The sequence below is a fragment of the Solanum pennellii genome, chromosome 4 (assembly GCF_001406875.1).
Source record: "Solanum pennellii chromosome 4, SPENNV200".
Lineage (NCBI taxonomy): Eukaryota > Viridiplantae > Streptophyta > Magnoliopsida > Solanales > Solanaceae > Solanum > Solanum pennellii.
The window spans coordinates 74,486,269-74,501,683 of NC_028640.1; the positions used below are offsets into that span (position 1 = coordinate 74,486,269).

The window sequence follows — 15,415 nt, forward strand, 5'->3', positions numbered from 1 at the left end:
TTTGCTTTTTCCTTTAACGTTTCCTCCTTTTTATTGAATCTTTTTTTTACTTTTTTTGTTGAGTGCTTGGATATTATTTTGCAAAGATAAGATATTCAAAATAAATTGCTTGATGAAAGTTTCGTTACAATGATTTTGCATGAGAAAAAGAAAATTGAACAAAAGTAGAGGCTACCTAAAAAGTTCAACATTATTATTAGTAGTTTATTTATGTGAGATTTTTCCTTTATTTATTACAAGACAAGAAGCTAACGGAAAACTACTCTCAAGTTGAGTTTGCCAAAACATAGATATATATATACCAGATAATTTGTCACATTTAAGTTTGGATTGCAAATAAGAATCTATAATAGAAATGGTAAGCTGCCTTTGTAATTGTATGTTTTTAGCATATGTTATATAAGTATTGTATTTTCCATAGTTATGAAATGTTTGGCCAAATAGTAAATAGTTTTATTTGATAATTATTGCAGGGAATTTGCAGAAATGTCAAGACTGAAGAAAACAAACTTCAAAGCAAGGGGGGAACTAGAGCAGCTCTTTTTGTCTATGGTAAGTCAAGTATCTAATTGTTTAACTTTCTTTAGGAGGGAGATTCAATTGAAGACTATTCGTCGAAAAAAAACTAATATATGTGATGATGGTTAGGGGTTAAAATTCCTGGCTCCACCATTGATCTTTAACTTTGAAGTTCTGATCATGCAGCTATGGCGGGGATCAATACCATGGCTTTGATTTCAAATGGTGTGAGTCTGGTGATTTACTTCAATGGGTACATGAACTTCAGCTTAACAAAATCTGCTAATACTGTCACAAACTTCATGGGAACAGCATTCTTGCTCTCATTATTTGGAGCCTTTCTCTCAGATACTTACTTCTCTAGATTCAAGACTTGTGTTCTGTTTGGCATCATTAAAGTTTTGGTACTTGTTTATTTTTTACATCTTCTTGGTTATGCAAGAAAACAAAAACAACAGATATTTCATATGTCCATGCAGGATCAAGAATTGACTTTGATAATTCTTTCAATCTTAGGGATTTGCACTGCTAGGAGTTCAAGCGCATTTCAGCCAACTGAGACCATTTCCCTGCAAGGATGTACCTTTAAGCCAAAACGATCGATGTGAATCTGCAGATGCAGGTCAATTGGCAATCTTGTATGGAGGTGTTTATCTGATAGCACTTGGAAACAGTGGAGTCAAAGCGGCTTTGCCATCATTAGGTGCTGATCAATTTGATGAAAAGGATCCCAAAGAGGCTGCTAAGCTATCAAGTTACTTCAATTGGCTACTGTTCTACAACACCATTGGAGCCATACTTGGTATTACAGTTTTAGTCTGGATAAGTGACAATCAGGGATGGGATTGGTCATTTGGTATCTGCTCTGTAGCAGTTGGTTTGTCAATCCTACTCTTGACCATGGGAAAGCAGTTTTACAGATGCAATGTTCCTAAAGGAAGCCCTCTGATGCGCATACCACAGGTTTTTGTTGCAGCTTTTAGAAACAGAAATCTCCCATTACCACAGAACAAAGATGATTTACATCAGATCAGAAGTGGAGAACCTGAAAATGGAACTGAGATTCTTCAAAGGACTGATCAATTCAAGTACTTAATAACACCTTTTTAGTTTCAGTTTCTTGTTGGCATACTGCTTTACTTAACCAAATCCCCATACTATGTACAGATTTTTGGACAGGGCAGCCATACTGAGGAACAACCAAGAAGCATCTACAACGAGTGCCCATGGACCATGGAGCCTCTGTACTATCTCACAAGTTGAAGAAACAAAGATTGTAGTCAGAATGCTCCCAATTATACTGAGCACTGTCTTCATGAACACTTGTATGGCTCAATTCCAGACCTTCACTATCCAACAAAGCATGACAATGAACAGGAAAATCCAAAACTTTGAAATCCCAGGACCTTCCATACCTGTAATTCCTCAATTGTTCCAACTCTTCCTGATCCCGGTCTATGATCGTATCTTTGTTCCAATAGCAAGAAAATTCACAGGGATCCCTTCAGGGATTCGACAACTTCAACGAATAGGTGTTGGACAAGTACTTTCAGCAGTTTCTATGGCAGTGGCTGCAGTTGTAGAAAGTCACAGGAAATCAGTTTCCATTAAGCATAACATGGTTGACTCAGCCAGTCCATTACCTATGAGCGTGTTCTGGCTAGGATACCAATTTGTAATAGCTGCAATGGCTCAAATATTTACAATAGTGGGATTGATGAATTTCTTCTATGCAGAGAGCACATCAGGCTTAAAATCACTGAGTATGGCCATTTCTTGGTCTTCGATGGCATTTGGGTACTTCACAAGCTCAATAGTGGTGAGTGTAATTAACAAGGTGAGTGGTGGCTGGTTAGCTAATAACAATCTGAACAGAGACAAGCTCGACTACTTCTATTGGTTGCTAGCAGGAGTCAGTGTGCTTAACTTTGGTTTCTACTTACTATGCGCTTCTTGGTACAAGTATAAGAAGCCAGAACTGAAGCAAGAAGATCATATCACTGATGAGAAGGCCAAGGGAATTACTGATGTTTGATCCAAATCATATCATATAATAATATTGTGGTTGTGAACATATCACATATAGTCCAAGTAATCCTGCATCATTGGTTTTAGTTGATCAAATATTCCAAGGTGCAAACCATATATATCTCTAGGAGAATAAATTCTGGCATGTAAGTTTGAGACTTGAACTGTTAATTGATGTAAGTACCCTGTTGCAGCAGAATGTAATATATTCCAACCATTCTAATCTATGCATTGCTAAACCACTCCTTGCTATAATTAGTTTTAAATGTCTTGTTACTTAGTTGTCACTGAAACTGAAAGAACTTCATCTTACAATGCATTCTTTCTTCTTCTGTACCCCCTATTTGAAATACCAGAACTAGGACAAAGTAGCTAAGTTAAACTTTAAGCAATTAACTGGTCGTAAAAGAATAAGGACTGTGACAAAGTGGATTGTGTCGGCAATCCCACAGACAAAGTAAACGTGCTAAAAATCAAGGGTACTTGGACAGTTAACATCCTAAATTGCATACTTTAAAATCTGGGTTTTCTACTGACAGAATTTAAGTTCTCGCACATAAATAAGCAGCATCACATCCTCATCTGCTAGTAACCCAGGATGAATGGAGCAAACACCAGATCATGATGCAGGACCTTGTTAACTGGACCACAAGCCAATTGCAGACTCTCAAAGACACGTTGGCTCTATCCTAAGGGCCAATCCCTCCCACTTAACATTTCCCTTAAAAGATAGGTTAGAGAGCACAAATTAAAGGCTAGTAGAGCAAGGATTATCTGATGTGAACTTGGGACATAGGTAAAGAGGAGACTACCATTTTAGAGGTTCCTTTAGCTAGTTCATGTAATTAGGGAAATTCACATGAACCTCTTAATCTATGCATTCATTTAGTATTTGGAGAGCAAGTGATGAACTTTCATAAAGCTGGGTAACTCATCTTCAATCTCGAATAATTGTCACTTCTTCAGATTTATAAAGCAGGGTAACTCGTTCCTTTTCAACCACTGTTTCATAAATAATTCCTTTCCAACGACTTCCAATATACAAAGGATATGATGTACAAATTACGTAACCATTTTCAATTTTCACAGTAAGGAAGAAAAGAATCTAAATTACAGCAGGCCAGGACTAGATATAATCCCTACCATCTAACATCCAATGTTAAGGGCTCTGGTGGGACAAGAAAAGAAGAAATTTTGGTAAAGGACATATTTGACATCAAATTACTCCAAGACGATGAATCTACTTCAATAAAAGGGCTGACCTTCTTAATCAGACGTGGCTTCAAGATATCAGCCTCAAACCTTGCTGTTACTTCAAACCATGAATGTTCAACAGCTGGCCTTGTTCTCCACTCCCCCAAAGTAGTCCAATATGTGTCGTTGTTTTGAATACCTCTTTCCAGCTCTAACTGGAAGCGGAAAAGGGTCAAGTCTTTAACTTTCACTTTTAAGAGATTGTAACGTCCAATTTGACTGGTTTTTCCACCAAGAAACCTCCTTAGAACCTTTTCCAGCAATGCTATCTTCTGGCTCAGAAAATCATTGTACGAGCTCCACTTTCCGTAGATATGCCTTGTATAACATTTTTCAGAAAGCAACTTGATAGATCTTCTGGATACAAACGCAGTTTCAATTCTTAAGTCGGGGTTTCTGGTGATATAGGCAAGTACTGAAGCAGGTCCCTTTACATGTACGGGAAGTAGTGGTATGCAGGACGATTGCAACATATATCTAAATTGACCGCTTCCTGACTTGGTCAACATGCTTCCATTTACTAATTTAAGCAAATCAGAGATGTTGAACATTGATATTTCATCAGCACCTTTAACTTCTACAGTGATGCCCTCATCAACAAGGATCTTTTTCAACCCAGTATAAGAAGAATTCAGCTGTTAAAAAGGTAATTAACAAAATGTGTTAGCCTACCACGAAAACACATAATGATTAGTAAAATCTCACTTCCAGTACTAGAATATAACACATAATGCATCAACTCATGACGGATCACATTTAAGCAACTAGCTGCAAACTAGCAAGAAGAGATCAAAGCACAAATCTATATCCATTTAAAGAGAATATGTCAAACATCAACATCCAAACAGGCTACATATGTCAACATGTCCAGGCACAGAGAAAAGATTTTCACAACATGATAATATTCATATACACAGAGAAACATAATACATAGAAGATCCTTCATGGAGAACATATGCTAGTTTAACATTTTCTCCCTAATACACAGGCAATGCATTGAACAAATATACAATGCGACAACAAATTTGATGTTCTCTCCCTGTGCAAGAGTCGAAGTTCTAGAAAAGCTGCACCTAAAGAAGTTCCTTGCATATGCAGCAGCTCTATTTTGGACTAAACTGCATCAGCATATAACAACTTCTGCTGATATAATTGCAGCTTCCTTTCTAGAGATCAAATAAGTCAACTGAAACATCAAGTGGGTTAGCACTCCATAAATATGCGGAACTTAAGCACTCCGAAGTTTTGGCCAGTAATACCTTGATATGCAAAGAGTCATTTGATTTAACAAATGCAGAAAATACGCCTGGCGGGGACTAGTGTCATGGGCGAAGATTTGCTTCATTTAACTGTCTATTTCACCAGGCACTCCAACATAAGGATCAACAACCAAATATTACATCTTCAGGATAGTTCCACAGTTCAATTACAATACAATCTAAATATTTGCAACCAATCTGAGGTGGATCTGTGATTTCAAGTCAGCGGGTGTTAAGTACCACCACTCCTTTCTTAAAAGTGGGTGCAAGTTCACACTTTTATACTATACACATAGAACTACAACTGAACTGGGTGCTACCCGCTACTCCTTTATGATGACGGGTGAAACCTTGGTGCATGTATACATTTAAAAAAAATCGACTAAATAGATAAAGCAGCTACACACTATTCTTTGTGACAACGGATGCTGCCTTATTGTGCATATGTATTTAGAAAATTTCAACTACATGCATAAAACACGAGCTGATTTGGATGCAACAGAACTCCTTCCAGGTGTATGCAGCTAATTATATCCAAATCCAAGACTTAAATGCAGCGCAGTAAACAAAATTAGATAGGAAGCAAAGACCATCTACAGAAAAACCATCTGGTGTAACTTGCAAAATGTACTGCAACAAACAAAAGCAATATTAAAAGATTTGGGGAACATACGGGTAAGGTCAAGGACAGGTAATCATCTCCAGTAGCATATAATTCGAATGGCCCTTGGATTTTTAGGACATCAAGAGTGGCTTTGGAACCAATCTCTTTGACCAAAGACTCGAAGTTGGATTCATTCTTGTTAGGAAAGTGAAGGCCTTTCCACTGAGATACTTCATCTGCCATCATGAATACCAATTCCGTCTTCCCAATTCTGACCCGAAACTCATACCTCCTCAAAGTCCCAAACTTTGATTTCTTCACATCCAACTTGGAAACTCTCAAGTGCTGCAAATCCCATTTCTCTCGCTCAGCAATTCCCTTTAACACGTCCTGGATAACATAAACAAATAGAACCATAAATAAGAGAAACAGAACAAAAAACAGAACTTTAAGCAAAACCCATTAGAGAAACAGAACAACTAGCAGTAATTAAAGCAAAATCCATTGAAGAATCAGAAAATTAACAACAATTAGGCAAACGGCAACCCCATTAGAGAAACAGCACAAATAACAGGAATTAGGCAAACCCAATCAGAGAATCAGAACCAATAACAGTAATTAGGCCAACCTCATTAGAGAAACAGAGCAAATAACAGAAAATAGGCAAAACCCATTAGAGAATCAGAACAATAACAGCAATTAGGAAAAACCCAGTTAGGTAATTGAACAAAACCTCTAGAAATGAAGGAGGATTAGGTGAAGATTGGGGATATTCCTCGTAGTTGATTCTTGGATAAAGGAAGTGGGAGATGTTGAAAGGTACGGTAGATGAAGTGGCAATCGAAACTGGAAATGGAGACAGAGTGAAAAGGACCAAAAAGAGTATGAGAAAAGTACTTGTAGTAGTAGAAGAAGAAAGGATATGGATCATTGTCAGTCTCTAAGTTTCCTCCGCAATGGCGATGGGATTAACAAGCTTCGCTTTTTCTGCAGAGAACAATTAGATCTGCGAAGGAAGAAGGAAAATGACTATTTGGGACACTGCATTACATAATTGTACATCATGAATTATGCGTAGTACCAAGTCAATAAGTTAAGAAATGTGATTCTTTATTATTATTGATGTAGCTTCATTTAAGTTTTATTTTAATAGAAGTACTAATTACGTCAACAAATTTCAACTTTTTGTTCTACCTTCTTTTTTTTTTGAGAAATTTCTTCATTTTTACCCGTAATGACTTGAAATTGCTATTTTCATTTTAAAAAAAAAGCAATTCAATATATAGCCAAATGTTATGTCTATCCTATTTTTCATTCAATTACATATTTTATCGTCATCTTAAACTTGGAAAAAAACATCAAAACCTCCTAAATTTGTCCCGAAAAATAGATTACACACTTAAATTTGAGTGAGGAAGAGGTCTAAGATCGACACAATAGGTCATCAACTTTACGTGTATTTGATGTCTATCACAGCCATATAAGCATTCATGTATCTGCCCACTTATCTTGTTGGACTGTTTGCATGACATTTAAGTATGTAACATTACTGGCTTACAATTATTTTATAGAACTTTCGTTTCACTATATTATTAGAGCTCAGTCATAGATAATGGAATTTGGAATAACCAAAAAGATACAAGGGCAGCGCTAAAGAAGCAAATAAAACTCATCCCAAAAGGATAACAAAATCTTTGAGGCTAATTGCCTTCGAAATTCAAAACAATATATGCGACATCTTACGTTCATAAACACTTCTAACACTGAAGAAAATTGTTACATAGAGACCATACTTCATAATTCACTACATTCAGCAGGAATACAAGCAAATATTAAACATGTTCAGCCTCAGAATATTGTGTCACGATTTACAGCTGAAACTTTGTTGGATACACCATCGTGTCTCCCTAATCTGGTTCTCCACTCCACGGTTTAGGAGAAAGGGAAAATGTTCCAGTTCTTCAGATCATGACAACTGAGTTTGCTAATTCCAATGATCAGCTTTATCTCTGAGACTTTGCACTACATAAAATTGCAGAAAAACACAATATAGGGCCCCTTGAGAAAAACAATCACACAGGCGGATTAAGATAATCCATCCTCAAAGTTGTTCAAATTGTGGGTCGAACAACAGCAGCTGGGATGGGAAAGATTATACAGCTGATCCAATGAGCCAGAAGGCAGAGAATGATCAGTAAAAGAATAAAGAGATGAAAGAAGTCAGTAGAACACCTCCATCTTAGACAGGGTCAAGAAACTGCAACTACTCTCTTCTCCATTACTGATCCATGCAGGGTGTCCGACACCCTGGATGGGGGCCAATATCTGAATACTGACCTACCGACAATGTTTGCAACGGGAAGTGGACCCCTGAGAAATTAGACAGTAAAGATGAGATCAAAATTCTGCACAGAGATAAACAAACAAGAACACAAATGATTTAAGGGTTCTTTTTCGTTATTCCAACTATGAAGGGTTCCTGTGGAGAACATGAGACACCACTGTTTCTTGGTTCTTATTGTTTCAGCTTCCTAACCCACCATGGACAAGTGATCCCAATGGGATTACCACACTCACAAACAAGGGAATGTTTTAAATGTATTTAATGGAAGGCTTGGTTTCAGGGGAGGCCATAGGCAGAAGACAAGGTTGAACATTACTACAGCAGCTCTTCCTCAGCAGTAAATTGTTACTTCTCTATTTAAAAAATAAATTAGATCTTTCAATGCTCACCAGTTGTGAGAGTCATAGCTATTATTGCGATTGTCCCCCATCACGAACACACAGCCTTCAGGAACAAGCTATAAAATGACAAAGCAGTGTATTAGATCTTTGAAGAGATCACATCATATACACATCCTTGCATATAGACAAAATATATGCTTTACCACTGGTTCCATTTCATAGGCAATAGGCTCTAAAATGAAATCTTCATCTTGAGCAACACCATTCAAAAACAGTTTACCCTCACGCACCTGCATAAAGTGTAATCCTTGAATAAGATATAGCACATTTGACAAAGCTACTTGCAAAACATGGTAAGAGAAGAAGAACTTACTTCAATATAATCCCCAGCTAATGCAACAACTCTTTTAATGAAGACGTCTCCAGCACTACAACCAAAAATATGCTGCAAGATACAGAAAACTGCCTGTTGATAAATGCATGTGCAGAGTAAAAATCTCACACTACTAGCAATCTAGACAACTCTGGCGTACCTGAAGGATTGGTGGTGCTTTAAATATCACTATGTCTGAAATGTCAGGTTGCCGAAAAAAATATGAAACCTGAATGCAACAGGAAGCATAATAATCAGTAAGAAGTGTAAACAATCAGGACATAAAGAATCTTTATTGTATAGAATCCCTACATGTCAAAGTTTCACTAACAATTGCAGTAAACGCGTATGTTGCATGAATGGAATCAAGATATAAAGATAGAACTAATCATAAGCATAATGAGCTTTCTTTCCTAAATAAGGACAATTGATTGCTTAGCACTACTTGTACTCTCAAAAAGTTGGATGCAAGACAGACTTCTTAATTAAAGAAATCAGCTCAATAAAAGATTGAATTTGTCATAATACAATGGCCATTCATCCAACATTTCTGAAGTCCAAACAACATCATTGACAACAAAAATGGAGAAGGAAGACATCAACCGTCTAAAACAATTATTATGGTGCAAGGAAACGAAAAGATGTTTTCGCAAAAACATTGATAGACCAAATAAACTAGTAAGCAATTAGGCTCAGGTTGGATAACATATTCAATCAACCAATTGACTATGTTTCATGTTTCAGTTAAAAAGTGCCATCAGATCAAATAATTCTAGTAAGACTCTGAAAACTGAATAGGAAAATACTAGATTTTCAAGACATCAAATATCTTGGTAAGCATCCATCACATATTCAGGCCAGTTATTTGCCAATGAAAAACAGTAATATACTCATCAAGCTACTTGCCATTATCTCTACGTCTTCAAGCTATATCAACAAACTTCAGAAAAAAGGGAGAATTAAATATACCTTTTCAGCCATTATACGGTCACCCTTATCCAGAGTAGGGGACATGGAAGCAGATGGAATTGATCTTGGCTCAGCCAAAGATGACTTAAACATTATGCTAACACTCAAAGCTGTAAAAGCAGCCTTTGCATCATCAGAACAGATGTTCAACAACTTTGACACCCAACGGCTCTTGGAAACCTTCATTTCATTGGACAAAGGCTCCGACCGAACAAAACTTTCACTACACCTAGTTTCAGTTCCACCTTTATCCACCTCGGAACTCCCCGAGGACCCAATACTGGGCTCATTACAAGGAAGCCATTTCGAGCCCTGAAGAAATGGAAGAAACGAAGACGCTTTCAAAGGCGAAATCCCCAACGCATTCATGGTACAAGACCCAGAAGAAGACCTCATCAGCGAAATCAATCCAACAACCAAAGGTGAATTCGAACTTCCGCCAAAAAGCTCAGAAGCAAACGAAGAACACGCTGAACTGGACGAAAACGACCGGGAAGAGTAAGTATTACTCACCGGTCGTGGTTTCGGTTTTGTCCGGCGGAAATCGGAGCAATTTGATTCGGGTTTTTGAGCTGGTGGATGGAAAATTCGAGATCGGACAGTACATTCGTGAAAAAACCTGCAACCCACGACTTTCGAAGAAGCCGATGAAGCTAGGTTTTGGGCTAAGTAGCCGGAATAGGTGACTGTGAACCGGATCGCCATAACTACAAATTGTAATAAACCGAGCAAGATGTAGAGAATTGTGGGTTCGGAAACTAACGGGGAGGGCTGTAAAAACCTTACAAGAAGCGAAGAAATGCCATCGGGATTTATGAAATCAGAGAATTGGAAAAGAAATCGGTGAATTGAAAAGTTAGGTCAACGGAATGAGGTAAAGAATTGAACGGTAAACTGAAAGAATCGGATCAAAATTAGGGTTTCTCAAAAGGGTATTAAGTGAACGGAAAAGGGAAACGATGATTTTGCTCTCGACGACGGCCGGCGAGAACTCGCCGTAGAAAAAGCGGAGGGTATTCAGATGCCAGGAAAGTAAGAAGTCGAAAATTTTGACAAGGGTTTCGGGTAATAATAGTGGGCGGCTATTTGTTGTGTAGAAAACTGCCCTTGTTTGTTACAATAACTACGAAAATACCACTCCCTCACCTGCGGGTTCTTGTCCACTTTCTGTTTAGCTTTAACCGGCGTTCAGGTAAAACTAATTTTTGTGAAATAAGATGACAAATCGATGAAAATTTTAATGTAAATAATAATTTGGAGTTTTATTTTTCTTTAAAATTCTTCTATTATTTCAAATTAAAATCTAAGACTTAAGTAGTGGTAGAATGATAGAAATTGATTTCCAATTAATCCGAATTATCACTGAAAATTTTTACTTTTAAATAAATCGTCGTGTTAAAAGTGATTGTTTTTCAATTAGTGAAAATGAAAAAGGCGATTAAATACAGATAAATCAATAATGGCAGTTTGGGAAATATGTTTCTAAAAGGGGGCAAGTTCTTAATGAAATAGCAATCTTCTTATACTTTTATTTAGTTAGTAACCACTAGGTAGTTGTGTGTGGGTTTCTTGTGTGCTTCTCCTCTTATATTTTATGCCATAACTTTGGAATATACACAATTTGAGGAAGAAAAAAAGGTAGCCAATTGCTTTTTTTTTATAAAAAAAAAATGTGTTGTACGATACTCGTTTTAAAGTTCGATTAATTTAAATTTATAATGTGTAAATTGTAATAATTTTTTTCTTGATATTATCAATTTCAGTGCTTATTAGTGATGTTATTTATTAAGATTATTATAATTTGATGTAATTTCATGTTTCTTTTTTTTCTAAATATTTTTCTTAATTTGAGGGTTATTAGTAATATATTTTTCCAATGTAGAATGATTTAGACCTTCATTTAAGATGTGTTTGATCTTTAAAAATATCGAATAATACTTTGATATTTCAAATTAATTTTGGAAAAAAACTTTTCTTGATCACTTTATTTTTTAAAAAGATAATATTTAATATTTTAATTTCTTTATAAATATATAAAAACTAGATATTCGAGATAAATTTGTGATCTGCACTTGCAAATAAAAATGTTTTTTTATATAAATAAATAAATTTATAAGATACTATACTGCAATATTTATGAAATGAGAATAAAATTCTAATTTGAATTTGAAACTTTTTTTCATTTTGAAGTTGCAGTTGGAAGGTAATATGCATCTCCAATAAAATTTTCGAAAGTTCAATTTTAACTTAGAAAACTAAAATTATCCAAACATACCACTTCAATGAATATTTTTAGGGAACGAAGCATTTTCTAACATAAATCTCTTATCTAAAGAAACTTAATCCAAAATCTTCATAAAAAATAAAAACTTACTCAGCAATCAGTACTTTATCATGATCAAAATCTTAATTAAAAGTTTAAAAAATATTATCATTCCTTCGCGATCAAAATTTCAATTAAAGATTTAAAAAAAGTACTTTACTTTATCATAATTAAAATTTCAATCAAAAAAATATTTGTCATTCCATCGCAATTCTTATTCGTACCACCAATTTGTACTCCTCTATTGGTAAATTAATTGTCTGACTTTATCTCCACTTTTGACTAAATTTTTAGGCTATTATTTTACAATAATATAGTTTTTGTTTTTGACAAATACGAAAAATGTTGCCAGTCATGTATCAAGATTTGAGTTGGCAGACACTAAATTATTTATTTTCTTTAGTAAGTAGTTGGCAAGCTTATTTCTTATTTCCTAATTAAAAATTAAAATATGTTTTGACCTATTCAAAATACTTAACAAAAAATTGAATTTCTCTAATTATATACAATTATAAATGGTCAACTCCTATAAATTAACTTCATTGCACGTGGTACCAGCTTCTTCATCTTAGAGAACTTAAGAAAAAAAATATTATAATTTTACGTAAATAAAAAATATAGGAACCTAAACAAAAATAATGTTAGTAAGTAGTAAAGAAAATAAATAAATAAAAGAAAATATACAAGAAAAACAATTTCAGTTGATCAATACAAATCTAGAGACAGGCACTTATTAATATCATATTGCAATCTGATTGATTTATTTTATAATTTAGTCAATCTTTAAACGTTTTTTTCTCTTTAAATGAATAAAATGTAATTATTATATTTTTTTTTCAAATTTAACATAGAATTAAGAAAGATTTAAAATGTCAGTTCATCAATTCATGTAATTGGTGAGTTAGATTTGAATTATTATATATTTAGACAAATTCATTATCAAAAATTAATTTATATAAATCAAAATATATTAAGCAATTTTTTTTTCAACATTTAATTTTATGTGAATATTTATTCGCTTAAATGTAAGATATAAAAAATAGCTATAAAATAAAAATATATTATTACTATCATATAAAGTGGATAAGATAAATAATTATTTTTTTTAGAAGTATGAGTGCTTAATAATGAAGTAGTGATGGAAGCACACACATCAGCCAGTAATTTAATAATGGAATAAAACCAAAATATTGTCAGAGTCAAACCATACTTTTGAATTTCATTGTCTTATTATTTGGCTATAATCTATCACAATCTCAAATTATTTATCGTACTTTATTTTAAAACAATATATCAAAAAGAAGTTCTTTTGTTATTCTATCTTTATTAATGTCTGAATTACAATATTTAAAATGATAAGTTAAGCTTTTAAAATAATCACCATTTTTAAGAATTATTTTTAAAAATTTACGATATATTATTTGAAAGAGGTGTACAAGTCTATTTGGTGGGCAAACACAATGTATCTGTTATTTTATTATATTTTGTGTTCTCGTAATTTTACTTTTTATGAGTTGATTTGATTTGTTCAATCAGAAAAAATTCGACAAAGATTTAGTATTTATTGATTTCATAAACAATTATATGTATAATTGAATAAAGTTAAATTTAATAATACATAATTAGTGTAATTGATTGGGGAAAAAACACTTTTTTATATATAAATAAAAAGGCATAGAATACTCTTAAGTTTGGTGGAAGAAAATCTATATAAATTAATATTTACAAGGATAATGACGAAAATCAATAAAATTGAAATAATATTCAAGATATAATGCTTTGACATATTTTTCAATTGACTATGTCAATGTCATTATCATTAGAGACAGTGTGTATAATTCCATATCTTCTTTTCACATTATCAAACTATGAATGCAATAATAATTAATCCGTAGATACTTGATTAAGTAAAAAAAATAAATTATATTGTGATACACATTATATCCTGGCTTTAGAATTGGTAACGAAACTACCATATTTATGCATTCGAAGTTTTAGAGAGCTTAATGAATTTTGATTAAAAATATTACTTGGCTGTAATGTTTCAAAAGGTGAAGAGAAAAAATAATTAATGAAAATAAAAAGGAGCTAATAAATGCGTCGGTGAATACAAAAATTTGGGAAACTTAGGTAAATATATTCTTTAGTCACCTAGTTTATAGCATGATCAAAATATCAAGTATATACTACTCCCTTCTTCCGATATTATTTGTTATGATTTCTATTTTTAGAGTTAAACTATAAAAATTTTAACTAACATTTTAAGATGTGTTTTTTCATCATATTAATATGCAAAAAATTATAATTTATTGTACTTTTCATATAGTTTTAGAATATCTAATTTTTTTGTTTAAAATATCGAATTAATGTGATCTAATTTACCTTTGAAAATTAGTCAAATTGACTTTCGATAAACATAATATGACAAACATTTTTGGACGGAGGGAGTACTTAATTACTACGTAAATTTTACAGTAATCACATAGTTTTAACATGAAATTACAATCATTCCCTTTTTAGTTTGAAAAAACATTAATTTCTTAAAAAGTAACACAAACCGATACATTAGCAGCTTGAATACATTAAAGGGTATCTCGAATACATTATAACACAAACTAGATACATAATATGTAGCTCGGATACATTATAAAATAAACAGGATACAATAATATGTAGCTTGGATATATCAAAGAAATAAAATATTTTAGAGGTTTTTTTAGAAATAGAAGAGGACATTTGAAATAAGAAAAACATAAGGCGTGTATTTTAGTAATTTTTTCAAGGGCAACTTTCACATATAACAACACAAAATTCATATTTGTATGCTAGAACAATATTTGCATAATTGCGCTCCATAGCAAACATATATATGTATATTTCGCTATACATATACAATTGAAGCAAATTATATAAAACGAGAAAGAGTGAAATTATTTACAATTTGAATTTGTATAAAACGAGAAAGAGAGAAAGACAAAAGAGACTTGGGTAGAAAAATATTTGTATTGTATAATTATAAGTGTATAGGACGATTATAAACAAAATGATTTTGTATAAAATGAGAAAGAGAGAAAGGCAAAAGAGACTTGGGCAGGAAATATACAATTGAATTAAATTATATAAAACGAGAAAGAGAGAAATAATATACAATTTGAATTTGTATAAAATGAAAAAGAGAGAAAGAAAAGAAACTGGACAGGGGAGTATTTTTATAGTATAATTATAAGTGTATAGGACGAAAATATATGTATTTGCATGTGTATATACAATTTTCTCTCGCTTTATACAAACAGAAACGCAATTTATACATTTCGTTTCTGTTTGTATAAGCGAGAGAGGTGAGAGTGACGAACGATATTAGGGAGAGTGGCGAGCGAGGTCTGAGAGAGGGGAGAGAGGGA

General features: G+C 33.5%; 3 protein-coding genes across 6 annotated transcripts; 1 reads left to right on the forward strand and 2 right to left on the reverse strand.

Annotated features, from left to right (window-relative positions):
• Positions 1–234: 234 nt before the first annotated feature.
• Positions 235–2,573, forward strand: LOC107017647 (protein NRT1/ PTR FAMILY 4.5-like). Of its 2 annotated transcripts, XM_027916701.1 has the most exons (4): positions 235–358; positions 474–923; positions 1,036–1,607; positions 1,687–2,573. In XM_027916701.1, exons 2-4 carry the CDS (start codon positions 708–710, stop codon positions 2,552–2,554), a joined length of 1,656 nt encoding a protein of 551 aa, XP_027772502.1. In that variant the 5' UTR covers positions 235–358; positions 474–707; the 3' UTR covers positions 2,555–2,573. The 2 variants fall into 2 exon arrangements, with proteins under 2 accessions (XP_027772502.1, XP_027772503.1); XM_027916702.1 differs by lacking the exon at positions 235–358 and having other exon boundaries at positions 442–923.
• Positions 2,265–6,743, reverse strand: LOC107017650. Of its 2 annotated transcripts, XM_015217849.2 has the most exons (4): positions 6,398–6,743; positions 5,734–6,054; positions 3,810–4,436; positions 2,265–2,616 (listed from the first exon to the last, which is right to left on the reverse strand). In XM_015217849.2, exons 1-4 carry the CDS (start codon positions 6,593–6,595, stop codon positions 2,596–2,598), a joined length of 1,167 nt encoding a protein of 388 aa, XP_015073335.1. In that variant the 5' UTR covers positions 6,596–6,743; the 3' UTR covers positions 2,265–2,595. The 2 variants fall into 2 exon arrangements, with proteins under 2 accessions (XP_015073335.1, XP_015073334.1); XM_015217848.2 differs by lacking the exon at positions 2,265–2,616 and having other exon boundaries at positions 3,515–4,436; positions 6,398–6,742.
• Positions 6,744–7,315: 572 nt separating this feature from the next.
• Positions 7,316–10,742, reverse strand: LOC107017651 (thylakoidal processing peptidase 1, chloroplastic-like). 2 transcript variants are annotated; one of them, XM_015217851.2, is made up of 7 exons: positions 9,692–10,396; positions 8,883–8,951; positions 8,723–8,794; positions 8,553–8,639; positions 8,398–8,465; positions 7,897–8,034; positions 7,316–7,686 (listed from the first exon to the last, which is right to left on the reverse strand). In XM_015217851.2, exons 1-6 carry the CDS (start codon positions 10,394–10,396, stop codon positions 7,914–7,916), a joined length of 1,122 nt encoding a protein of 373 aa, XP_015073337.1. In that variant the 3' UTR covers positions 7,316–7,686; positions 7,897–7,913. The 2 variants fall into 2 exon arrangements, with proteins under 2 accessions (XP_015073337.1, XP_015073336.1); XM_015217850.2 differs by having other exon boundaries at positions 7,438–8,034; positions 9,692–10,742.
• Between the last annotated feature and the right edge of the window lie 4,673 nt (positions 10,743–15,415).